Raw genomic sequence first — 26544 nt, forward strand, 5'->3', positions numbered from 1 at the left:
AGTAAATAGGTGAGTGACTGCCAGGATGGAGGGTGTGACAGACGGGCAGAGCGCGGCGGACTTTCCAGGCAGCGACAGTACCCTGTGTCACACGACAACGGTGGGTGCGTGTCCTTACACACGTGTCCAAACTCGAAGAACGCACGCCACCAAGAGTGAGCCACAGCGTACGCTACGGACTTGGGCGACATGGCAGGTCAGTGCAGGTTCGTGGATGGGGACAGCTGTCCCACTCCGGTGGGGCGTGCAGGTAGTGGGGGAGTCTGTGCGTGTGTGTGCGGGGACCAGGGGCATTGGGAACTCTCTGTACCTTCTGCTCAACTGTCCTGGGAACCTAACACTGCTCTAAAAAAATCGATTAAAAACCATTTCTTCACACGCATGGGTACTTATGTATCTACACCTTCCCTCCTCCCTAATTTTTTAAAACAATGGTACCCTTTCCTGCAGCTTTCTGATTTCGACTCGACAGTTCAGAATGAGTCGAAACGTCTACAAAATCCCCTTAAAATACAGTCTTTAGAAGGTGCTCTCCCAAATCCAGTTCTATCCTGAGGGTAAAAGCCCATCTACCAGAGTGATTTTTGCCACTCCAGCTTTGTCCCAATAAAATGTGACCCACTTCTTCAAGGTCATTTTCTAAAAAAGGAAAGAGTCTCAGAAAGCTAAGTAAAAATTAGATCACCGTCAAAGGGTGTGGAGGGAATCCTTGCCCCTCTCTCTAGTCCCTCAGCCCAGCCCCAGTCACTGAAGCCAGTCCCTTAGAGTATTGAAGACAAATGGGGATGTGGCCTTGGGACTGAATTAATTAATGTCTAGTCCACTAGTCACTGCTCTGCCAAGAGCTTAAGGACAAAAAAAAAATAGAGAAAACATGAAAAGGGTGAGTTTTGATATTTCATCAGGCAAAATCTTTTGCTCAAACCCATTCTTCACACCTCAGTTTACTTCCACCGAATTCTTACACTGCTCACCATGGCTTCCAAAAATACGATTGCATAGGATAAGCACCATTTGCTGTACAGACACCTAGGTGTGTTGATCTTACATATGTCTTGCTCCGGAGACTGAGTCTAGACGCCTACAGGACATGAAAATTTCCCCCGAGAAATGTCAACATACAAGCTTAGCTTCCGGTGAAAATGTCCATCTTACTGCGTAATCAAAATGTCATCTTCATTTTGATACATACGATAACCCTGCCCTTGAAATTCCTTTCTAATGTGCTGCTAGTCAGCTAGCTCACTCACGGAACACAAACACACAGAGACACGGGGACCTCTGAATTCTATCAGCAGGCCCCCCCGAAAGTGACTTCCATTAGTCATACAAACATACTCCCTCCAAAATGAGCATAAAACCGGATATCCAAGGGAGGGTTGGAGGTGGGGGGGGGGAACAAATATAAATGCCAGCTCCAACCAGTGAGACAGAGGTTGTAAAAATTAATGAGAATAATTGTTGTGAATTCTTGCTTTTGAAAAAAAAAAAGAAAGAAAAGAAAAAACCCTCACGAGGGCCAAAAATCTTAATTATGTCTCTCTATTAGGGGTTCATTTCCTGGTCCCAACCAGAAAGCTCATACCTCATAAATACAAGCTCCTTACACAATGATTTAAGCAGGAGGAAAATGCCTTTTAATGGCAAAGTGAGTTAATATCGGGGGTCGACGTGCTCGCATACACAGCCATTGTTGCAGCAGCGGGGAAATGAAGCTCCCACGTGACCTTTTTTTAACACCTAAATATTTCTAGGGATCGCTCCGGGAGCTGCTGACAACCGCAGTGAGAACCTTACAAAAACGCGTTTCACAGAGTGGACGTCGCTGGGGGAAGACTCGAGTTTTTAAATGTCTTTTTCAAGCTGTCAACCATCTGGGGAAATAACTCCCAAATCCAGCTTAGGGTCGCAGCTGGGCTGAGGAAATACGCCGTGGCATTAGCAGCCCCGTGGTACACGGCGTGTGACTGCAGCCTAAGAAATGCACCCTGCCACCTACCTGCCTCCACCTGGTACCTGCGTCCTCGCAGTGAAGGTCATTGTGAAGGCGCTGAGCCCTTCTGACCAAAAAATCGGTGGCTCGTATTTTTCCCAAACTGTTCTTGCAATTTAATCACCCGGATGGCTTTTCTTTCCCTGCTCACTTATCCAAAGCATAACGCTGGGCAAACAGTCCTTGAATTGACCACATGATCAGCGAATGAACTAACGAAACCACAAAGACTAACCTTTTGTGGTTTTTCAACCACAGAGCAATAAGAACTTATTTAAAACCTCAGTCTTTCAGGTTCTGAAACAGGGTAAGAAAGAGTTTTCCAGAGCCTGCGTTTTGGATGGAGCTGCCCCGTTAACAAATTGACCATTAGGTAGTCAATCAACGCGATTGTCACCAACTTTCTGTGCTCACCCTGGGCCACAGCCTGTGCTACATGTACCACGGATTATCTCCTGTAATCCTTACAACGACAATAACAAGTAATTCTCTCACTACCCCCACTTTACAGATGTGGAAAACTGAGTTAAGTCACTTGCCCAAAGTCAAACAAATTTGAACCCGGGCAGTCTGCCTCCAGAGTCCCACCTGAAAGCCATGAGACGGTGAGTAAGAGCTCAGGTGACTTCTACCCATGAAGTCAGGAGTCTCAACACCCGGTCCAGGTGGGACAATAAAGGAACAAGACAGAGTCCACAAATCACGCTCAGCCTGGCCCGCTGATTTAAGTCACACATCATATATCCATGCAGGGAACATTTGCAGCAGCCCTGGACTTGAACTGGGAAACTATACTGCTTTAGGCTTTCTCCTGACAGAGAAAGTACGGCCTTTGGCTCTATACGACTAAAAAGCGGGTGGGGGGGGGGGCAGGAAACCTCATACCAGGGAGAGTGACGGAAAGTCATCTCCCATGAAATCCTTCTTCCGGATGTCAGGCTGGCTAAAAAGACCCGTGTGTATAGCTCAACTGGGCTGCCTGGACCAACCCAAAAGAAAAGAACCAAACCCTGTGTGTGAACCCTTTGTGTGGTCATGGGATACACAAATATCCAAATGCATATTTGGAGATGCACACTTTTAGATCCGTGAACATTTTTGACACACCGTCTCCTGGTTCGTGCTCAAGACCCACACATACGCACCCCATTGGGGAAGCGTTTCTTCATTCACGTAGATCCCTAAACCTATTCACCAGAGAAGACGTGTGTTTAAAGAACAGAAATCTGATAGAGCAGACAGAGAATTATAATGTTGTACATCTGAAATTTACATAACGCTATTAACCAATGTTACCTCAAAATTTTTAATTGTTTAAATGAGGGGGGGAGGAATTTAGGTTGGGTATATTCAGAAGTGGTTATGGTGATGTCTCCTGGATATGAGTCGAGCTTATCAAATTGTCTACTTCCAATATTGTAGTTTATCGTATGACAATTATGCCCAGATAGAGCTGTAAACGAAGAGAGAGGGAATTCTCCCTAATCTACCCACACCTGATGGACCCTAAGATCTTAACTACACAGACCTTAGAATTTCCCCCAAAGGATCTGAGCACAACCACAGGTTTCTTTAGCAAGTCACTGTCCTGTGCACACCACTTCCTGTCCTTTCTGTATGAACCTGAGCTTTCTTGGAAAAAAAAAAAAAAAAAAAGAAAGAAAGAAAAAAGAAAAAAAATCCTACATATTTTTGGACCCTCTAAGCCTATATATTTTGCATTTTTTCCATTTTTTTTCCCCCTGTGACTGTCACCACAAAGTCAAACATAAGTTTACGGCCACCGCAGAAGAAACGGTTTTCTAGCAGCCAGACTCAAATTAGCCTGAAATAATCTTGCAACTTTCAAGACATTTAGCCTTAACGTTTTGGCTCCTGTTGGTTCTTCTGGGGGTGGGGGACTCAGAAAAATTCTCTTTCCCTTTTAAAAAGTAATTACATTGTAGGGGGAAGGAGCTTTCTTCTGGAGAGCAGCTCTCTTGAGACCTGGGTTCCCAGACAGGCCTTGTGGCCTGCAAGAGACCATCCATCCATCACAGTTTGGCCTGGTCACTGACAATGCGAATTTGGAGATGGCCCACAGCATTTTGTAATTGCCCTGACTTCACTTAGCTGACACCCTGTTTGAACTGGCATGACCCTCTCTGGGTGACTGGAGACTTGAGGGTGCCCTCTCAGCCCGCATGTCCCCTCCTGCAGGTGGGGCAGGCGCCGTGGAGGGGGAGAGATGCCGCCATTTCACGTCATTTCACGTCGGTCTCTTCCGGTTCTCCGTGTGACCCACTCTCACTGATCCCACATGGAGCCCCCCCACTCGCCCCTACAAACAGCCCTCTAACCCCAAATCACTGCGAATACTCTTCGCAGTTTACAGCCCGGCAGTGGCCGAGGCCCCTCCCCTGCCCCCGTATCTTGCCACGTTAGATTCCAGATCCTTTCATTGCCAGCCTTAGGCATCATTCAGTCTTGCTGCCCCGACCGGTACGACGAATCCACATGCACTCTTCAGGTTTCTGAAGAACAGACACGAACCACGCCAAGTCGAAACGAACCCGTTCTCGTGAGGAAGAATAAATAACACTCCCGGAACGTGCAGTTCTGGGGCGTATGTTCCAATGGAGTTGTCAAGCTTCAAAATGCCTGAAGCAGGGCCTGTATTTCAAACAGCGTGGGCTCTGACATTGACACAATCGTTCAGGCATCACCTCGCTTCTACCCTGTAACTGCAGCCACCTTCTCCCAAACGACTCACTGGCCACGTGGGCGCCGCACTCCCAAACAGACACACAAAGCCCAGGCTGTGGTTTTGCAGCATCCTGTCTAAGTCCTAGGAGTGGTGGTCTAGGCTGCTGGTGGCACAGCTTGCTCAGTTTTTGTTTTTGTTTTTGTTTTAACAGTGCAAACCATGCTTGAGCATGTGGTCCAGGGGCAGTAATTGCTGAAACCAATTAGAGAAGCATCTGGAAAATCCAAACCCAAGGTTTCCGGTAACTTTGCCACCTGCCCAGATTCGACTTGAAATGCATCCAAAAGGCAGAGTGGAAAGAAGAAGTTGATTGACCCCACTGGAAAAGTGTCTCCAGGATGGGTGGCCCCAGGCCTCCACCCCAGAGCGTGGAGTCATGCAATAAAGTGATGTATATTTTACTGATCATTTCATGAGTGCAGTGGAATGCCTTCTTGAGTACGTGGACATCTATGGTTTGACGAGTTTTTTTTTTCCTAATTGGGGTGTGTGTGTGTGTGTGTGTGTGTGTGTGTGTGTGTGTGTGAGAGAGAGAGAGAGAGAGAAAGAGAGAGAGAGAGAGAGAGACAGAGAGACAGAGAGACAGAGACAGAGAGACAGAGAGAGAGAGACAGAGACAGAGAGAGACAGAGAGAGAAGTCTGTGAAGCCCAGTGAATATAGTACAAACAACTACAATTCTTAGGCTGAGGCTCTGTCTCATTCCAGGCCCCTGGGGACAGAAGTTGACTCCCACTGTGTGGACACCCCGCAGAGTCCCGCGAAGGAGCAGGCGGCCCAGGCCCTCTGGTTCCCTGGCACCGGGTACCGGGCTTACCTTGTGATTCTGATAGGAAGTCACTGCGATAAATGCCGTCTCAGGAAAGACGTGGGTGCAGAAAGCAGTATTTTTTGAACCAAATCCATTATTTTCGTCCGCTTTCACGATGTGTAATCTGGGCTGGTATTTGTGCATGGAATTTAGAATAATCTAAAAATAATAAAGAAAATGAGATTGTAAGAAAAATGAAAACCCCTTTGTTTCCAGATAAAACCCGGCTCTCCACCCCACCCCACCCCCCCAAATTAGCCTCCTTATATAGGCTCTCGAAAAAGAGCCCGATTTTTTTTTTCTCCTGTTTTGAAAAGGGGCCAGTGACTTCATTAAAAAGAAACATTTCAAAAATGACAATTTCCAACTGAAAAAGCCAGGGTAATATTCCAGGAATCTACCCAAAGCACACACGGCAGTAAATCAGAATTCTTAATAAAGTTTGCTTAATAAATTAACTCCCCTGCGTCGGGCCCTTCCCGCCCCCAACGGGACCACTGCGAACCTGAAGCAAGAAACTGGTGCCCCAGGGCACGCCCGGGTGACGATTTTGGAATGAGAAGGGAGAAGAAACAAACAAATAAACAATCAAACATACGAATAACTCCCCGCACTACAAAAGGAAAGAAAACTCTAAGAGATGCAAAGGAAGAGATCTGAGCGTTTGCAAAACTGGAATAAAAATCAAGGGCTTGGCCCTTTGTTTGGAAAATGTACAAAGTGGAGTCAACGAAAAAGGAGGCGAATGGGGTGGGGGCTGGGACCCTGAGGACGGTGAGATCGGGGGTGAGGTGGGGGAGGCACCAACTCCACCTTCCCTGTGGGACAAGGACCTGGTTGGCTTGAGGTTGACTTTCGGGGACTCTGTCAACATTTCAGGATCCACAATTGGAATTATCTCCAGACTTGGGCCCGGACAGCACGGGCCACATCCACTTTGGGGGACGTGATCTTTTTCGCCTACCTTGCAACCTTCTCCGTGTTTGGGGTGCTCCCAGGGACAAGGTGGGATCTGACTGCTGTAGCTGCGCTGTTATTACAACCACTAGAATCGCTATCAGGAGTAGCAGGGTGGGGGGGCCTCCGGGATCCACACCCTAGCGGGGCAGGACTATTCGCAGAGCAGCATCCTTCGTAGTAAACTGAGTTTGTTGTTCCGATGACGCCTGAGTTTGCGCGCTCCTGGGAGGCTGTTACCGCTAATATTTACCAAAAACGTTCTGGCTGATACCCACCGCAGGGGCGAGTCGCCACGCTTAGCGGGCTGGAAATCTGGCCTGCGTTTTCCCCAGGACCGCAAGCGGGGGCTGCGAGGCCGGGTCTGTGTCTTTGATTATTTGCATTGATGATCCTGGGGCAGGGTACTTGGGCCAACGCTCAAGACCTGCCTGGAGGAGGGGGAGGGCCCCGCGCCGCCCCGAACCCCGGCCGCGCGGCTCTAATCTCCGGCCGCCGGGGTCCGGCCGCCTCCCCGGCCGATAGCGACGCCGGCGCGGGCGGCGTGGCGACAGAGAGACGCAGCCGGGCCCCGCGGGCCGCCGACGCCCCGCGCCGACGCGGGGCCATCGTCCCGGCTTAGCCAAATTGCTTTGACGGCCGGGGACAGCGTGGAGACATCAGCGCGAGGGCGATCTAATGGCTCCTAATTTCATTAGGACGAGGGCTCGAGGCTCCCGGTGCGGAGAGACCGGGGCGGAAATACGTGGCAGCTGGACTGAGCGGAGCGGCTCGAAGCGCTGCTCCCTCTTCGCCCGCAGCGAAGGACCCCAGACAAGCCGGGGTGCGCGCGCGGTCCCCAGGAGTCCGCGCTAGCGCCCGACCCTAGAGGCGCGCCCCGAGGCGCACGGGGGAAGCCAGGAGCCCCAATGGGACTGGGGGGCGGTCCTGCATCCCGGCTCCAAGGTCGCACGGAGGCCCCCGCCATCCAGGTCCCGGCCCTCAGAAGGGCTCCAGCCAGCCGGAAGATGCCCGCGGGACCTTCACTAAATAGCCCCGTCCCTCCCCAGCGCTCGGCCTACAATACAGTCTCGGTTCAGGACCCGCAGGGATGACCACCTCGAGGTCATTCCTGCGCTGGGGTGCCTCAGCAAGCAGGACGCTGTGGACAAACCATCTCGCTTTACACGGAACGGCGACAGCGACCGCGCAGAAAGGGAGCGGTGGCCAGCAGCTCAATCTCCCCACCGCAAAGGCAACGTGACGCGGATCCGTGGAGGGTCCGGCCGCCCCTTCGCCCCGGGAGGCCCCCGCGGGTTCCGCGCCTCAACCCTAAGGCCCCTCAAGTCCCATTTGGACCTCCGCAAACTGTCCTTCAGGTCAAATCCACTCACGTCCATCTCCCCTCGTGTCCCCAAATTGGGGATCATGGGTCTGCCCATTCTCTCTAAAAAAGACAACATGGCGGCACAGGGACCACTTTGGGGATTAGAGACCTGGCCTCAAATCCTGTACCCAAATACAAGCTGTATGACCTTGGACAAGTCCCTTCCCTTCTCCTGGACTCGCAGTTACATAGGTTGCCTGTTTCCAGCCCCCCAGTCCTCCTCTCTAAGCTGTTTAGGGGGTCAGATGCCCTAACACAAACGATAACGGTGGAATCATCAAGCTAAGGGTTCTAAACACCGGATTCAAAGACAGTGTTCTGTCCTGGTGATTATTTCCAGCAAAGAGATCTGGGGACATTTCCCCCAATCGAGTGTTTTATTTTTCCTTTGTTTTTCTTTGGGGAAAAAATAGCGATGCCTTGTGGAGCATCTGCTAAAAGCTACACACATCTCTTGGAGGGTGGGATCTGCGCACTCAATATCCTACACGGTTTCAGGGGGCCTGCCAGGCCCCTCACCCTTGGGGCCAATGGGACTCCAGGTCTTGGTCTCTGGTCTAGGTTTATCTGCTTTGGGAACGGTGAAGGGAGAGGAAAGTTAAAAGGAGAAAAAAAAAAAGTCTGCCCAAGAGTATCAAGCTAAAAGGGGCCGGAGCACCAGAGTTCACCTCCGTGGGTTGGTTCACCCATCTGTAAAAGATGGGGCAGGTGGCCTGGGGGTCTCCCTCTCAGCTGGACCATCCCAACGCTAAGGCAGAGTTTGGAAGGGGGCGAGGAAGGTATGTGGCTCCCATCACTGGTCCAGTCTCTATGCCATCTGCGCTGAGTGCCCGCTGGGTAAGTGGGAACATGTTTCCCCCCGCCCCTGCAGGACTGAAACACAGCTCCCCACCCCTAATCACAAACAGGACTGGGGTGCAGATCCAGCTCCCAGCCTCAACACATCCAGGCCCGGATGTGCAGCTTCGGTCACCCCATGTCCCGCACCCCTCCGGAGAGGTGGAGGGTTGGGGCTGGCGGCGGGGACGCAGCACGAGCCCCAGGCCTAGGAACCGGGGTCCCACCTTCGTTCCCCCCCCCCCCCGCAAGAATGAGATAGTGGACCACAGGGAGGACTGCAGACAGGCAAAGGTCTGAGATGGGGAGAGGCGGAGACAGAGACGCAGGAGAGGAATCGGGAAGCTGCATTAGAAGGTGAGAGAAATAAGAGAAAAGGAAAGAGAGGAGAATGGGGAAGATCTGGAAGGTGGGGAGAGGGATAAAGGGGGCGAAACGGAGCGAGGGAAGGAGAAGGGTGGGTGCGAGCGGCCCAGAAGAGAGAGGAGCTTGGTGAGAAGAAGGGAGAGAGGGGAGAGAGGGAAAGGGGGAAGGAGGGAGGGAGGGAGGGAGAGGAGAGGACATGGAGCCGAGGATGCCAGGCGGGGCTGCACGAGGCACTTACGTGCCCGAAAGGGTCCAGGTGGTTGTTGGTGAGCTTGAGTTTCTGGAAGGAGACGAGCTGCCGCATCCAGTGCGCCCCGGTGGCTGGTGAGTCTGGATGCACGTACAGGCGGCCGGGCATGGCGGGCTCCGCCTTGCCCGTCACAGACCTAGACCAAGGAGAGGCGAACCGCCCGGCCTTAGCGCCCCGAGGGGCCGGCAGTCCCTGCACCGGCCCGGGGCTGCCGAGGGATGCGCGTGGGGCCTCGCGGCCTCTCGCTGCCTCCCAACCATCGGCGGGTTCTGGGAGCCTGGATGTGCGAAAAAGTCTTGGAAAACTCCTTGCGGGCTCTCAGAGGGGGCTTCCTCTTCAAGCCTCTGAGCTCTTGGCAGCCGCGAGAGCAAGCTACCCGAGGAATGGGCCTCTCCTCTCCTGCCTGTTTTACTCAAATACCACGGGCCGATTTTGCAATTTCATAAAAAGGCATGTTCAAAGCGGGTAACTCATAAAAAGTCACTGTAAATGGTTTATACCCCCAAATACCTCCAGCGCGTGGTAACAATACCCTTTTTAGAAATCCACAGCCCGCGGGTACGGCATTAGGCGCAGGCACTTTACTTTCTTTGAACCTCAGTTTTCTCGTCTCTAAAATGGGAACTAATGGCCGCTCTTTCCTTCCCTCGGGGTGAGGTCAGGAGGGTGCAACAAGACAGGCAGCGAAAACTCCTCCGGCACACAGTAGGGACTCAAAAAAAAATGTCTAAGGGTCGGTCGGGGGAGCGCCCTTCTCACCTGCCAGTCTGGTGCCTACCATTTATTATCTGCAAACTTGTATCTGTGGTCGTCGGCGGGGACAATGTCCATGAGAAGAATGTACTTCGTTTTGGGGTTAAGGCCAGTCACCTTCACTTTGTAACTGGGGAACATCCGTCTAGGAGAGGAAAAGAGAGAGAGAGGGCGGGGGTGGGGTGGAGAATTAAAGCCGATATTCTAAAGAACGTGTCCGTACATGTTCACGGCAGGAGCGAGTCCCCGAGAAACGCGGGAAAGCGGCCCCCACTCCACCCTTGCGGAGATCCACCCCAGGTTTCCCTTGGGCTTATGGGGAGGGGAAAGGTAACTGTGAGCATCTCCGAAGAAAACAGGAACCCAGAGGCCAGAGCTCCTAGAGAACAGGTTTTGCAGACAGCCTGCGAGGGACCCTCATTTCGACTCTTGCTAAATGCTCGTTTCAGAGTCAGACGCCTACTTTTTTTATTGGGGGTGGGGGAGGCAGGAGGAGGCTTCTTAGTCAAAAAGTAAATAAATAAAAATTTTTGAAAAGCTGGTCTCCCGCTCTGCCCAGCCAGGTGCTTTGGCGGACCTAGGCAGAGTTGCCATGTCACAAAGACACCAAGGTGTGAGGGTGTCCCAGGACGCCCACACACCTCCTGCCCTGGCTTCAGTCCTCTGACCCCAGAGGATAGCTCGGTTGGTGACCTCCGACACCGGACTCCTGCGGGAATTTCTTCCTGAATGCCTCCACAACTTCTCCAGGGCTCCTGGCCCTCTTCCTTGGGGAGTCTACACTCCTTGACTCTTGGCAAAGAAATTCAAAACCCGTCCAGACTGGGTCTGAGAAAGGCCTGAACAAGGATGGAGGTTCCATCGGCTCGGGCGATTGGGGAGCCGGTGACCCCGAACTGCCTGCATTGTGCCCGCTCCCTCCCCGAGCACGGAAGCGCCCCAAAGTCGCCTTCTGCCTCGAAAAGAGTGTGCACCCCGAAAAGCAAGCATCCTTAAGGCTGGCCTGGGGCGAAAGGGTTCGTTGCTAGACGCTGGCTCGCCCAGGGATGGCGGGAAGGGGCGAGCGGAGGCCTCCCCCTTCCTGGCTTGGAGCAGGAGCCTCAGCGTTTATCTCCCCGAGCGAGCATGCCCGGAGGCGGAGGCCCGGGAGGCCTCACAGGCCTTTTATAGTTAAATCCTCTCGGCTCAGGCTGCGGGGTAAAGGAGGCCCGGCCGTGGCTCTGCCTCGTAGGAGGAATGGGAAGAAGACCTTAGCTCTCGGATGTAAACAGAACGCACGTCCTAGTTCGCCCAGGCCGAGCCGGGGAGCAGACATTGTTTAATTTCAAATAATAATAAATGTCACTGTTGTCAGTTTATTGCGGGAGGCTTTGGGCTGGAGGATCAGGGGCGTCTGGAGAGGCGGCTCCACCCTCCCCCTTCACACACTCTGTGGCTTGGGCCTACCGGCCTCTCTGAGGCAGCCTGGGGCCTTCTGCCCTTTGGGTCACTGGAGGGCCGGTCCTGCACGGGTAGGGATGTGGCCGGGACGTCCCCAGGCCTGGGCACACGCGCGCTCTCGCTCACACCCTGAGCTGCTCGAGTCTCCCACCCCCACCCCTAGAAAGCCCAGCGTTTCTAGCTAAAACTCAGCGAGCTTTTAAGAGGATTTGCAGGGTGAGTGTCTTGGCGAAACTGCCGTGTTTATCGGAGTCTGTATATAGAGCCCGGCCGAGCCCCGGTTCAGTTTCAAAGGCTTCGCCTGCTTTCTATAAACAATGAAAGAGGGAGCGAATACGTTCCACGAGTCAGACTTCGGCAGATCGGGCGGGACTCTGGGCCGACTGCAAGGTCAGGGAGGGGAGGCGGGAGGGCAGGGGCGAGGGATCAAGTCTGGCACCGGGTCTCCTCTCCGGGCCCTCGCCGCACCTCTCCGTTCTCCCGTTCTCTCCCGCTTTGCTCCTCTTTCTCTCATTCCTAAGCCGTCCACACGGCACGCACAGCCTCCCAAGCCGCTCTCGATTCTTATATAAGAGGTGGAAGAAATGCCCAGTTGGGAGAAATGTCTGCTTCCGCGGTTGGGCCTTGCAGGTATTTACCCCTGGGGTGGGGGGTGGGGGGTCTCTGCGCCTCTATAACCAGAGTCGGGTCAGCAAAATATTATCGCTCGCTCTCGCGCGCTCTCTCTCTCTCTCTCTCTCCCCTCTATTCTCTTCTCTCCATTCTCCGTCCCCTCTCCTTCCTCCCCTTCTCCGTCCCTCTGGGCCCCGAGCTGCCTTCCCTTCTTCATCTCTCCCACGGTTACCCCGCGCCCCCCTCCCAGAGGCGCCCAGCTCACCTTCCAGCTTTGGTTATGATCATCTCCGTGCCCACTTCGTGGAATTTCAGCCACAGCTCTCGTTCATGGAGAAACACCTTGATCCCTTCCATGCCCTAGAGGAAGGAGGAAAAAAGGTCACATGGACAAGCCTACGCTTGGTGGCCCTTCGCTCCCCAAACTTCCCCCCCAAAACACAGAGACTTCTCCTCCTTCCCACTGGAGCCTGTGGGCTCAGCGGTTGGAACTGTCCCCAGCCCGCTGCGGAGCCGCCTGGGCCGTGGAGCAGCAGCAGCCACCACACAGGAATCTCCGAATACGCTCCATTCAGGGGCGGTCCCCTAACGCCACCCGCACAAGACTACAGAAAAAGCCCCAACTATGACAGTGCTCCAGCGTCTCCCACGGGGAGGACGGGGCCGAGAGAAAAAAAAAAAAAAAAGACCGGTCTCAACCCCCTTTAGCCAAGATCCCACTAAGGAAGAAAAAAAAAAACAAAACAAAACGCCTCAATCTCAAAAACCGATCAGGATGTGCGTGTGGAGACCCAGATGTCCACACGCAAACACACGGATGTGCAAACGCCTCACACGCGTGTGTTTATTCTCACCGTGGTGGCGCGAATGTTAACACAGGCGCGATTTTAGATTTAAAAATATTTATGGATTACAGTAATAGGCTCCCACAAGTCCAAAACAAAAATTTATTCTCGGCTGCCTGAAATTAATAAACCTTCTAGGCTCTCGCACATCCAGCTTTGTTCACTCCAAGCTGTTTTAATTACGGGCACAGCCTAAGCTATATGACATTTCCGCTTTCAACTAAGAGATATTTTACAAAAATGATGCAAAATATGTATATATATATATGTATCACATACGGAGTCTTTGTTTTTGCAACAATCTATAACCATCTAATGAGCGGACTGACTTTTCTACGAAGGGAAAAGAAATCTAAGTTTCTGGAACTGCATGCCCACTGCGTGCCCCCTCCCTACCTATCTCTCTCTCTCTCTCTCTCTCTCTCTCTCTCTCTCTCTCTCTCTCTCTCTGCTTCTCTACGCATTTTCCTGAGATGTGAAGGGCAAAGTAGAGAGGTAGGAACTAGCCACGCAAGACATCGAAATCCCCTCAGAAGCGTTTGAAGCTATGTGCAAGTATTTCTTCGAGTCAAGCCACCCCGCTTTGCGCCATCTAACACCCTATTGAAAATCGGCGAGGTCTACAGGGGCCACCTTGAGCGCCCAGGGCACCCGGCCCAGCTCCCAGCCAGGCGAGCCCGCGGCTCCCTGTGTCCCCCTGGTACAGTCCTGAGCACCAGCCCTCCAGGCCCCGGCGGCAAGACAAATGGTGCGCCTGGCGGGGCTGGGCGGCCGCACGGAGGAGGCGGGCGAGGCGAGGGCCACGGGAGATCTGAAGAGGGGTCAAGCCATCGCTCAAGCCGGCCTGAAGCGGCCGCTGACCTGGCCCTTAATGAGGACCTCGGGCCTGAGTCTACACCGAGTGCTCCAGGAAAGGCAGGATCTGGGTGCTTCTCAGCGCGGCCCCAAAGAGCCAGAAAATTAAGGCTTCTCTAACAACTTAAACGTATTATTGCCCAAATCCTGTGGCCGTAAAGACGATTGTCACAGTACAGTGGACTGGAATAGACTGGTATTTGGGGAGACGGAGCCGAGGAAGGTGGAACCGAGTGGGGATCAAAGGGAAAGGGGACAATTAGGGGAGTGGATGACCGCCCCCCCCACCCCAAAAGAGGAGCTTCTGTGTCTGCAGAGAGCCCCCAGGTGCGAGTCTCCTTACCTGCTGGGTGAACGCGGCCTGCAGAGACGATGGGCTCTTGCTGGGGGCCCCTAGCGTGCTCTCAGGTTTTGAGTCACAGGGTAGATCCTTGGAGTCAGGTTCCAGGGGGGTGTGCGCCAAGCCAAAGCCCTCGTCTGCGTCGGCCATGGTGTGCCCGGGGCCCTGTGACCGCACCGGGTCCTGCACTGAGGACAGGAAGCAGAGAGAAGGAGGGAGGGAGGGAGAGGGAGGGAGAGAGGGAGAGAGAGAGGGGGAGAGAGAGAGAGAGAGAGAGAGAGAGAGAGAGAGGAGGTTGGAAGCCAAGTTCTCTTGACGAGAGGGAGCAGTTGGGCTCCCACTTTGCAGCTACCAGCAGGTCTGTCCCCAGCTGAAGGGGGCCGCAGAAGGTCCCGTTATTATCGCCATTACTATTACTTTATGATCACGCACAACCTCTTGCAAAAGACCCCGCGTCAGGCCGGGAGGAGGCGGCAAGGCCCGCATCTCCCCTGCCCAGGCTCCCCCCCTGATAAGCCAGCTGCCCGTCAAATTTGTCTGGACTTCTGGAAGAGCCAATAAAGATAAGGCCTGGGTATTTTTGGAAGCCATTGGGTATGAACCAAAACCAAAACAAAACAAAAACCTAGTGTCCTTTTGAGAATTCTTTTCCCTTCCTCCAATTTACAGGAGATCATCAGAGCTCTGTTTACGAAAACTCGCAACCAGAACAGTTTTCTGCAGCGGGCGGAATGTCTGAAATAACCCGTCTCTTGCAAAACCAAAAACTTAGCAGGGGAAAGATTTTTCAGATCGAGAAACAGGGTCCGAAAGAGAATTCATGCTCATCTTTTGTCAGTTACAGACCTTAAAATTAAAAGTCCTTTAACATTAAGAGTCCTCCCCTCTCCCCCCTACCTTAAGTAACGTTAAAAACAAAACAAGGAGCCAAACAGGCCGACCAGGCAGGTAAAGCGCCGCGCAGCCGGTCAGAGAGAGACGCGCGTCTGGGCGCCGGCAGCGGGAGCTCCGGGGCCGGACCCGGGCGCCTTCCCCTGCCTTCTCCGCGCTCCAGCCGGTGACGGGCATGTTGTCGATCGGCCAGGCCCAGGGGAGCTTGTCCAAGCTTCAAGTGGGCCTGGCTCGCTGGAAGTGCAGGCCCAAGCTCGGCAATGCGAGGACAAAATGGGTCCCAGCGAGATCCTGGGCTTCCGCCGCGCCATCGGCCGCCTCGGTCCCGACGCAGCGGGCAGAGTGCGGGGTTTGCGGGCAGGGGAGGTCGGGACACGCAAAATTAACAGCTGCAGAGCCGCTCCAGTCCGGACGAGCCTGCCTCCTGCTCTGACTTCCTTCCACTCTCCTGCACGTTCGCTCCCCAGCAGGGAATATCCTCCCTCGAAACCCGGGAGGGAAGACGGGCGACGGGGAGCAAGGGATGCCCCCCAAACCGTAGCGGCCGCCCAGCCGAAAGCTAGCTCCCACTCTGGGCTGCAGCGGCCTGAGACCCAGAAACGCGGCCGAGGACAGCTGCTCAGGCCTGACTCCCAAGCGCGCGCCCTACACCAAGCCCTTGGGGTTTGCGGGAGGCGGTGACGGGAGCCCCGCGGTCGCCTCACAACAAAAGAAAGCGGGGCCGGCGTCCCCCACGTGCACCCCCGCTCCCCCGCCACGGTCCTGGGGAGCTCGGGGCTGGCCAGGGCGAACGAGATGAGGTTTGACAGAACCAGGCCGCTTCTCCGGCCCGCCGCCGCCTGCTCGTCCCCACGCGCCCGGAGCTCCCCGGCGCGCGGAATCCCTGCGAGCCGGGCTCTGCAGGACCCAGGGCGAGGCTTCGGTCCTGCCAGGCGCGCCTCCCAGAGCCCACTAAGCCGGGGGGCGGACTCCCTCCCGAGCCTCCTGGGCCTTCTGCGGGCAAGGTTACCTCGCTTGGCGAAGCCGGTGCATTCACCACGTCCCTTGTGCTCCTAGCAGCAAGGAGGCGGGCGGCGAGGCGGGGGCGCCGGCATGGTGGCTCCGGGTTTACGCGGGGGACTGCGTGCCGGGGCGAGCGGCCACCGCTGCCTACGAAGGCGCACCCACCGCTGGAGCCTCGGCAGCCACGGCCCACCTCCAACGCACACCTCCTCCGCTCCGCGCTGCTGCCGCTGCTGCTGCTGCCTAAAGTTGGCAGGCGCCAGAAACGCTCTGAAGAACGCAAAGGAGCGGCCTCCGGGGCCCGCTCAGTAGGATAAGCTCAGTGTGCCGCTGCTCCCCGGCACCCCCAGAAAGGGAAAGTTGGGAGACACGAGAGAGCGGTGGGAACGGTCCAAGTCCTCTCTGAGTGCAGCTTTCAAGGTTAAAGTTGTGGAAGCCGAGGTAAGCTACTCTCTCTCTCTCTCTCTCTCTCTCTCTCTCTCTCTCTCTCTCTCTCCCCCTCTCTCTCTCCTTCTCCCTCTCTCCCTCTCTCTGAGAAATACAAGCCCACTCAGCTGAGCTTGGTGACGTGGGTCTGCCTTAATGCTTACAAAGTACTGGAATTGCCTATCCAACTAGCTCCCACTGCACGCTGCCTGCCTTTGTCTCTCTCTCTCTCTCTCTCTCTCTCTCTCTCTCTCTCTCTCTCCCTCCCTCTCTCTCTCTCTCTCTCTCCCTCCCTTCCTCTCTTTCTCCCTCCCTTCCTCCCTCCCTCTCCCTTCCCACTCCCTCCCCCAACCACATTTTCCATTAGATTTCCCAAACACTCACATCACAACACGACTCCCAAACCCAGACTTGGAGATCACCCCCTCCTCTCCGCCCCCTTCCCATCGTCCATCCATCTCTGCTGCTCGGAGTGCGGCTCGGTGGCTGCAAAAAATCCTGCACAAATCATCGCAAAACCCAGTCGGCTTCTGCCGGGGAAGCAGTCTCGGCGAGGCGGGCGGGCTGAGCGCAGAACGGAGTCCGAACGCACAACGCGAGCGCACACCCGCCGCGCGCGGCCCCTCTGCAGCCTCGCCCGCCCGCCCGCAGTCTCTCTCCAACGCTGACCTCAAGACGGAGAGCGGCGTGACCCCGCCTGGCCCAGCCAGCCGCCGCTAGCCGCCCTGACATCTCTCCCCCTCCCCACTCATCACCCAGACTCGCAGTGACTGACTCCAGGGCGAAGGCAGGGTGAAGGTGTGTTGGGATGGAGGCCGAAATCAAAGATGCCAAGAAATTGCCATCGGCCCCCCACCCACCCCAGGGCCACCAGACCTCCCTGGCTGGAGGTATACACAAGGCAGTGCCCGGTTTTATTACAATAATCAAACAATCACTGGGGGCTGGCTGGGCTTTTCAGCGCCCCCCCTCAGCTCCCCTCCATGCCCTCCCCTTCTTGGAAATGTATTATTTTGAGGGTCCAGATGAAGAGGTCGTTAGAAGCTAAACACAGTCGGTAGGTCTTAGCCTGAGCAGACCCAGACCGGAGCGGCGAGTGCTGGTGCTTGGAATAACAAATGCCAGGGTGCCTGTCCTGTGGCCCACCCCTGTCTCCTGCACCCCCTGGCCCTGTGCTCTTCCGGGGCTCTGATTAGACTTGGACCTGCAGGCCAAGGTCTGGGTGGAGGGCTGAAGGAAGGAGAGATGCCTTGGGGATCAGCAGCCGCCTCGGTGTGACCCTCTGTGGCCGCTGGGACTAAAATCCCAGAGCAGGCCTGACACACGGTTGCAGAATTCCAAAGAGGATTGTCCAGCCCTGAACGCAGGACGACCTTGGAGAAAGCCAATGCGAGCATTTGCTCCCGGTCTCGCTCTACCTTCCCGTTTTGTTTTCGAACGGCCTCGCGTTCATTTATTTGTGAGAATGCCCTCACCCTTCCAAAATGCCAGCTCAGAGGACTTGACGCTTGCTAAGAAGGCGACCCCCGGGGCCAAAGACGGAAAACAAACATGGCTTCAGGATGAGCATGAACGTCTGCCTCTCCGGCGAAAGGAAAGCGAATTCCGGAAAGACCTCTCCAATCCCTTTAAATTCTCAGAGATTTGCGGATAAAATAAATTCCCATAAATAACCTGAAGGCCCCTCCCGAGAGGGAAAATCCGGACTCCCCCATGGCTGGGCCAGATTCGCTTAGGTTTGTGGAGCGCAGATGGTGTGGAGCCGCCAAGCGGAATTGGGATTCTGAAACCTCGAGAAGGAATCTGTTCATGCCAGGTGACACTCGAAGGCAAAACGTAAGAGAGTGTATTCGTATTTCGAGGGTGAAAAGCAGCAACGCTGGGCGGGGGGGATTCAGCAGGGTCGCGTTGGGGTGGAAAGCTAAAGGGCCCTGGGCAGGCGAAGAGCTGAGAGAAACCTGTTCCCCCACCCCCCACCTCAGAGCTCTCCAGGGCAGACACTCACCTCCAAAAATCCCACCTCTTCTTTCCAGCGCTGAAGCCAGGAGTGACGCCTTGCTGGGGAAGGGGGGGGGCTCAGGTGAAGAGTTTGGAAAAGACCCCCAAAAGAGACCCCTTGTAGGCCAAACCTTCTTCCAGCGTCTGTCAAGAGTAGCATGTACCTCCCAGCTCGAAGTTGGTTTGTGGTCTTCGACAAATTAAATATTACTGTTTATTACCAGGCATACCCCAATAAAATAAAGAGGCAACCAGGCGATACCGACTATCTCACCAGCCGCTGCACCTATAGGACTTGGAGACGTCACGAGTCACGCAACTGGTCCGCGCGCTGTCACGCTCGACTGGGGGGCAGTGGCGGGAGGTTAATTTCTCTCCGTCTTCGCCTATCAGTCCCTCGGTCTGCGCAGCCACAAGTCCCGGATGCCTCGGCCACGGGAATAAATAAAGAAATAAACAAACCCAGAGCCCTCTGGGGAAATGGGGGTGGCGAACTTCAGACACAAATAGAGCCAAGATCGATTTTCTTTGGGAGGGGGAGGGGGGCCTTTTGGCGAAGGGAGGTGGGAACCCACCTCAGCCCACGGTTGGAAAGAAATCAAGTTGTTCCAGGGGGAACGAGGTCTCTTGCAGGGGGCGAGAGAGTCTTCATATTATTTAAAAATTATTATTATTTTTTTTGTTTTCCGAGGAGAAGCTCTTGGCAAATGACTATTACGGCGCCTCTGTAGCTGGTTACGTTTGGGACGCGATAACTCAGTGTGCCCTTGCAGACTTGCCTAGAAGTAATTACTGGGTTATCGCGGAGGGGAAATAAGATAGAGACGTTGGGAGGAAGATTGAGAACCGGCCGCAATGCCTCTTGCTGAGAAAAAGTCCATTCTGCGAATGAGTTAGGTCGGCGGACGCAACTCGTCCCAGCGCGGCCTGGCGGGGGCGGGGTGCGAGCGGGTGGTGGGGTGGGGATGGAGAGGGGTTATTCCTGCGGAGAAAAATTATAGCGCCGGGGCCTGCAGAGGGACGAGGCGCTCTATTTTGTTGTGTAATATCGATCATTATTCTGTTGGGTCTCATCGATGGGCATAACTTCTACGCAGCCCCGTGGAGGATGCGCGCGAGCGTTTGCGCGCAGCTGGAAACGCGCTAGGCTCGGCTGGGAATCGTGTGCTGCGTAGACGCCCTGGCGGCGCGGAGACCAGAGCTAGGCCTGCCCAGCACAGAGCCAGCGAGCGCCGGGCCTTCCGGAAGGGTAAGTTCCCCACCGAGGGGCCCCGAGGGAGCCGGCCGTCGGAATCTGAACTTGCCCCCAGCTTCGGGGTTCGATCCTGGCTTTCGCGCGCTCCCAGCCCCCAGGGCTTTCTAAGCCTGGCCTGGCTCCAGGCCTGGTCGGCCCGGGGCTGGAGCAGCGGCGAGAAGCGCAGGAACGCGGCCGGCCAAGCCGCCCCAGAAGCTAAGGTCAGGCCCGCGGGGAGAGCGGGCAGGGACTTCCAGCGCCGGACACGGGCATCCGAGCCAGCTGTGTCGCACACTTTGCAACTTCCAGCACGCAGATCCCGTGTCCCCAGCCTCATCCAGGCCGCGGTGGCTTCCCTGAGCTTCGCTTTCGTTTCCCAAGTTATTCATAGTTATCTCTTCCCCAATCCGAGGCCCACGCGTGCAGCGCTTGCTCCCAGATGCCAAGAGCACACCCCCAAATCCTTCACCCCAAGGCTCCAGATGAGTTCTTATTTGACCTATGAGCCGAGGTGGGCTGGAAACGGAGGCCTCGGCCCCCGAAAAGGGCTAGAAGGGGAAGGCGAAACCCCGAGCGGGGCGCGTTCCTTTCCGTTTGACTCTCTTCTCTCAAATCCCTGGTGCGGGCCCCCAAACCCGCCCGCGGGAGCACAAAGGATTCCTCAATCAAATTCAGCTTCCCAGACCCGCTTTCCCACACCCGGAGGCCGCACCCGGAGGAGGATAAATAAAGACCTCAACTGGAATTGAGAATCCTCATCCTTTTCCCCAAACATTGGGCAGCAAACTAGAAAAGAGAAGCTGCGAATGGCAACATCCCTCATCCCTTCCTTCTTTCGGAGAACTGTCGCTTCTTCCCACCCGCTGCCAGCTCGATTTTCTCCAGAAATCTGTTTTCCTCACTTTCGGAAAAAAAAAAAAAATCTGCCCTAATTTGAATACTGCAGTGGATCAGAGAGCGGAGGTTTCTATTTAAAAAGTCAAACCCCAAAACAAAAGCAAGGATGGATGGCCGTTGACGTCTTCCCTTCACTCTTGCCTTGTTTTTAGGAAGTCGCATCCAAAACCACCATATTTCTTTCCTCTCGGAAGAAAACTGGGTTAGGAATCCAACTCCCTCTCTGTTTCTCTCCGGACGTGTCCCCGCCTGACTCGGGTCCCCATTGAAGGGCAAAAAAAAGTAGGGAGAAGAGCAGTTGGGACTGGAAAAATTAAATAAGAATTATAACAATAGAAATGATGACAAAACTAAACTTTGACCAACTCATTTTTCGAAAGAGAGGGTCAGACCGAGGGTGGGAATTTCCCTCATTTCTCAGGGGGTCACTTTCCCTCCTGCCTAGTTAAATCTGGCTCTATTATATTTTTTCCAGGACTGCAGTATCTCCCTTCCCGATGTGTTATTCGGTTCCTAGCTTCCCCTTTTCCCAGATGTACCTGGAAAGAATACTAGCTGCTGTTATTATTATTTGACTATCCAATATTCTCCCATATTTCCACCAATTATTGTTATTACTACTTATTTTACTGATCATTATTCACTCCCCTAAGTTTGGTGGATGAGATTTTTTTCCCCCCTCCGGGGGTCAGGGTCATGAAATGAAAAATGGATGTGGAACATCCTTCAGGAGGCTCAGCTGGGATACCAAGGCTGGAGGTTTGCGAGCTGCAGAAGGTGGGAACAAGCCCCGGTTAGGATGCAAAGGAGCTCTCTCCTTGCCCGCTCCAACGTGGGGTTCCCAATGGCAGAGAAGGGTGAGGGTCTTGAGCTGGGAGAACCTCGAGCGACCACCTATCCTGTGGTCTGCACGGAGCCTGAGCCCTCCAGCCATATCTGCTGGCCAGAAACTATCGAGGGGCCTCTGGGTGTAGTCACCAGGTCTGCGTGATCAGCACATCCTCACAGCCTCCAAAGATGTGGGAGAAAATATACTGAATTCCAGGCCTCTGACCCGGTAAGATAGAGACTCAAGCTAATACCTCCAGGTCTGGGATGCAGGCGGGGGGCCTGTCTGGATACCCCCTCCCTCAACTGGAGGGTGCAATGGAAACTTGGGAGCCTGCTGCTCTCCGGGGCTCTGGAAAGACAAATTTTCTTTGGCAAAGGGAATGGTGTCGCGCTGTCGACACGGCAGACTATTTTTCTTGTTCCCTCATGGCGGGGGGGGGAGAGAAAAGAGCAAGAAAGAGAGGGAAATTAAATCCACACGTGTTAAGCTTGCTCAAAGGGCCGGATTCAAAACCAGAGACGAAACTACGACTCCAGTTCTGGCTGCTCGCCGGCCCCTTTCCAGCCAGCCCCAGGCTCACAGGGCCAGGCGTCCCCACCGGAGAGAATTCGATCCGATGTTTCATAAAGCTCTTTATTTAAGGGGGAAGGGGCGATGGTTCCTCTCTGTCTACACCGCAGAGTCAGAACTCAAAGAAAACAAAGGAGGTAGGGATTGTGAGAATAATTATGCCCTGTAACTAAGCGCGGCTTGCTATGTCCCCACGACTCAGGTAACATTCACGCGATGGCCAAAATGAGCCAGACCCGTGGTTTTGGAAATTCCTAAGATCTGACCAGGTTTTCGGACTTGGTCCTCCCTGTGTCGAGAGAACCTAAAAAGCTGTTGTATGGGATTCTAGAATAGCCATCTTCATCTGCACGGCTAACGCCCTCATCCCTTACTTCTCTTCTTTGGGGACAAACTTGCCTGCAGAGGAGGCTCCAGGCCCCGCTAGGCGAGAGCCCTGCGCGCGCAGGGAAGGGGAGCCGCCCCTCCTGGAGCTTCGAGTGAAAACTCTAGTAATGACCTTGAGGAGGTGAAGGGAGGCGGGTGGGGGTGCGGGTGAGGAGGGCCGCCAAACCCCAAACTGGAGGGATCCGTCACCAAAACGATTGCTTGGTCGAGACCTCTAATTTTTCTTCCCTTTCAGCTCGGGGCTGCGAGCGCGCAGCGAGTCTCCTCTGGCCCCGTGGTGCCGCTTTTCCGGCCTTTGGGGGGCCGCTGCGACAGAAGGGTCCGGAAGCGGGGACCCAGGACGCCTGGCTCCCCAGGCACAATCACACCCGGAAAACACTGGGGGGTGCAAATGACAGAGGTTCGTGGTGGAAAAGCTCCTGGAGTTTGTTTCCGCAAGGGCCCTCGGTTTCCTGGTCACCATGGCAACCCCGGAGTCCCGTCGAACAACAAGCCGGCGGCCCGGGGACATTTGCGCACTTTTGCGGCGCGTTCCGAGGCCCACGAGGCGCTTCCGCTCGTGGCCCTTGGCTTTCCGGAGCCCCCTCCGAGGGTGCGACGAGGCAGGGATTGGAGAAAAAAACAACAAAAAAACCCCTCCTCATCTTCTTTTCTTATTTTTTTTTCTTTTTTCAGCAGAAGAGAAAATTCGAGATTCAGTGGGAATCTCTGCCTGGGAAGTTCGGGTGTGGAGCAAAAAAGCCCCCACTCAGGGTTCAGAGCGATGAGCGCGGGGTCGCGCGCGCAGGCCGCGGGCGCGACATGCTCATCGAAGCGCGCATCCCGCGCGTCTCGGCCGGGGCCTTGGGACTCCGGGAGTCGTGCGACCTCAACGCAACTACAGTCCACCCCCGTTCAAACCAAGGTCTCCCACCTCGGTCCAAGCGACCCTTTCGCCTGCCTGGAATAACTTCTGAATGGAAAGAGAAAAGTCGGGAACTACCCGGTGGAACTAAACGGGCTTATTGAGAGAAAGAATAAATTATGCTACTCCTCCTTTTCGAGAAAACGTTTTTGATTGTGGTCGCAATAGAAATCGCAGTAAAATAACCATTCGGGGGAGTTGCGTGGCCTTCTTCTTGAACCTGTGTGTATAGGGGGTGGGGGAGAGGAGTACCCCTCTTTCTTTTGCTGGTGGGCAGATGACAATACGGGCTGATTTTTCTGTTTCCATTTTGGAGACAGCAAACTCTGAGAAAGAGCGAGGCCTCTCACCGGCTCCGACTGAGCGACTTGACAGTGATTGATTGACGGCCACCAGAGAGAGAGGGAGTCCAGGCCTGGGTGCTGCTCTCAGAGGTCTTCGGTCACAGGACCGGAGCCACAAACCCTCTGGGACCCTCCCCTCCTTGTTTCGCTCTTTGCTGTGGGCCTCATTTGCCTCCCTGCTGGTCGGGAAAGGCCGAACTTGTGTTCTGCTCCTTTTCATGGACCGTCCAATGTCCTCCGGAGCTCTGGACGGGCCCGTAGTGCCCCACTCAGGGACTCCAGCTTGAGTCCCAGGCAGCCCACAGAGGTGCCCTCAACCTCACCCAAGACCCCCGTCTCCTGTCCTCCCCAGCGGTTTGCACTCATATTCTCAGAAGCATCCTGCCTGTGTCTACACAGCCGCAAAGAGAGAAATGTGGATATTTGAGGCTCAAAAATCTGTTAGCATTTGAGGAGCAATCGTAACCAACGTTTATGCGGGCCAAGAACTGTTGAAACACGGTTTCACTTGCTTATTTAGCTCTCAATAGCTCTATGAGAAGGTGGTCCCTGGAGATCTGGCCCCATCACGGACTGGTGGGATTCGATCCCAGGCAGAAGGACTCCAGAAGGGCCTCTTTTACAAAGCAGGGCTTCTCCGCCAACGCAGGGAAGGGGGCTGGGAAGAGGTCTGTTGCATTGGGTGAGCGCAGAGGACACTTTTTAAGCGACTAGCGGTACATTCAGTCTGAAACGGAAGGCAATTGCTCCTTGGGTCTGTGGGGTCAGGCTTCGATCTCTCTTTCTTATGTCTCTTCCTGCTCTCCTCACTCCCACTAAGGAAGCAGAGGGACCTGGAAAAGGGCCTCTCGGCGTACACAGCCCCAGAGTCTGAGCCTATACAGGAAGAGGGGGAGGATAGGCAGACCTTAACTTCTCCTCTCCAAATCTGAGCTGTTCTGTCCCCAAACCAGTACCCATTGTTCCCTGGAGGGAGGGAAATTGGGTGGGTGGGATGAAAAGGGGAAAAGAGAAGACTTTGCCTGTTTTGTTTGTTTTGTTTTGTTTTTAAGCAAATGATTAAACTCAGAGAGGGTGAGGACTTGCCCAAGTCACACAGCCTCTGCTGGAAATGCACCAGCTCCTCGCCATTCCCTAGGCTTTGTGCCTTCGGGTAGAGGTCGAAAGGCAATCACAGCGGCTCCCGCAGTGGAGCTGCCCGTGGGGCTGTGGACTCAGCCTGCTAAGTGCCCCTTGGAGGCGTGGAGGCCACGCTAGGATGGGGCTGCCCTATGGGATCCTGGCCCTACGGGGTCCTGGGGTCCTGGCGATCGATCCTCTCCCAGATGCTCGGTTCTCAGGGTGGAGGGAGAGGGAGAGCAGCACCCAGGCCTGGACTCCCTCTCTCTCTGGTGGCCTCCTGCCTGTGTGCCACTGAAGATCTAATACGCTTCCTAGGGCTGGTGGGACCCTGTCACCTCAAAGTCCCAGTGGTGGGTCTCAGCAAGGTTCCAGACCTCTTAGGGGTCCCAGACCTGGGACCTGGAGAGACCTAAGCCTAGTGCCAGTCCTTCAGACTTCCCAGCTGAGCTCCCCTCAGCCCCCCTCCCCTAACGCACTTTCTGGCTTCTAGACCCTTCTTCCTGTCTCCTGTTTGCCCCTACAGCACACAGCGGTCCCACTCGGCTGCTCACACAGTGCCGGCTGCCACAAGTCCAAGTTAGAAAGAGAAAGGACTTTTTTAGAAGCTTGGGGCCTCTGAGATCCAGACTCTGGGAGGAATGCCCAAGTGGGAAGCTCAAGGGGTCCCCACCCTCCAACTTCCTCCCTTTGATTTCCTCCACCAAGGACCCCACGGTCTTTCAGGGACCAATTCCTCCTGCTCTCACGCAAAATGCACTCTTCCTGTGGCTGCTCCATCTCCAGCATCCCTGGGGACTTCCACACCCCCCTATCCCAGGATGCTGGCCACAGACACCAGGCTGGGTTGTTTGGGGGTTTCTCCCAGACCTCTCACGTGCCAGATCTCCCCCAAGGGCCGGATTTCCTGGCTCCCAGAGTGTCTTGGTGAGTGCCCAGGACCCAGGAGTGAGTGCCTGACCACGAACACCTGAACCACTCCGCCCAGGGCCGTCCTCCCTCATTCCCCAGCCCCCCATCCCAGCCACGGGTTTACTATGCACCTGGACAGGTGGGCTGTGTGGCTCCTTCTGTGTGGCTGAATATGACCTCATCCTCAAGTCTCCCTGGATGATGGTGTGTCATTAGCAGAGGGACCTGGAGTGCCCCCCCCCCGGCTCTGCTGTTGCGTGTGTGCGTGTGTGTGTGTGTGTGTCATTGTGTGTCTTTCCTTGAGAGAGGCCATTTAAGAATATTTCTATATTTTGTTTCTGTGTGCCTCCTTATGTGAAAACACCTGTGAGTCCGCTCTGTATGTGTGGGCCCCGCGTGTGTGTGGTGCGGGCTCGAGTGGGTCCGGGTGTGGTTGTGGAATGCCCGCGCGTGTGTGTGTGCGTGTGTGTGTGTGTGTGTATGTGTGTCACCTGCAAGGCAGCCACCACCCAAACGTCACCACAGGTCAAATGGTGCCCTGGGCTCATAACCCAGTGTTCAACTCCCCTGCATTTTTATTGGCCACTTTTATGATTATTATTTTTTACCGACAGCTCCACGCGGGGGCCAGCAGGCCTGGGTCTCCAGGAAGGCAGTTCTGCCTCGCAGACGGGAGGCCTAAGGAGGAGCTGCCTGCAGGCGCTGGGGCCACCAGAGTCTATATTTAGATACAAATTCCTCAGTCACTTCCTGGGAACTGGGCGAAAGGTGCCTGAGAGTGGAGGGGACGGTGTCATAAAATTAAAAAAAAAAAATTAAAAATAAAATAATAAAAAGAAAAAGAAAAGAAAGAAAAGG

At 54.8% G+C, this 26544-nt stretch overlaps 1 protein-coding gene and 1 long non-coding RNA gene across 7 annotated transcripts in view; one reads left to right on the forward strand and one right to left on the reverse strand.

Moving 5' to 3' along the window:
* Positions 1 to 18678, reverse strand: part of TBX5 (T-box transcription factor 5) — a 44206-nt gene extending 25528 nt beyond the window's left edge. For 2 of the 4 annotated variants that reach the window (XM_036221414.1, XM_036221411.1), the window contains exons 1-6: positions 16071 to 16707; positions 14174 to 14358; positions 12396 to 12490; positions 10104 to 10223; positions 9314 to 9461; positions 5556 to 5708 (exon numbers count right to left, since the gene is read on the reverse strand). In XM_036221414.1, the coding sequence (XP_036077307.1) occupies positions 5556 to 5708; positions 9314 to 9461; positions 10104 to 10223; positions 12396 to 12490; positions 14174 to 14320 (663 nt within the window). In that variant the 5' untranslated portion in view covers positions 14321 to 14358; positions 16071 to 16707. Of the gene's footprint in view, positions 1 to 5555; positions 5709 to 9313; positions 9462 to 10103; positions 10224 to 12395; positions 12491 to 14173; positions 14359 to 16070; positions 16708 to 16873; positions 17065 to 18494 lie in introns of those variants that run through there. The other 2 variants (XM_036221412.1, XM_036221413.1) reach the window with 2 other exon arrangements.
* On the forward strand, positions 17154 to 23669 carry LOC107517129. Of its 3 annotated transcripts, none has more exons than XR_004950996.1 (5): positions 17154 to 18325; positions 18712 to 19384; positions 19585 to 19736; positions 22643 to 22807; positions 23083 to 23669. It is a non-coding gene; the product is annotated as an uncharacterized LOC107517129 (long non-coding RNA). The 3 variants fall into 3 exon arrangements; XR_001598455.2 differs by having other exon boundaries at positions 18712 to 19272; XR_004950995.1 differs by having other exon boundaries at positions 18712 to 19272; positions 23086 to 23669.
* The last annotated feature ends 2875 nt before the right edge of the window (positions 23670 to 26544 follow it).

Source organism: Rousettus aegyptiacus, unplaced genomic scaffold, assembly GCF_014176215.1.
Source record: "Rousettus aegyptiacus isolate mRouAeg1 unplaced genomic scaffold, mRouAeg1.p scaffold_m13_p_5, whole genome shotgun sequence".
In the NCBI taxonomy this organism is placed as follows: Eukaryota; Metazoa; Chordata; class Mammalia; order Chiroptera; family Pteropodidae; genus Rousettus; species Rousettus aegyptiacus.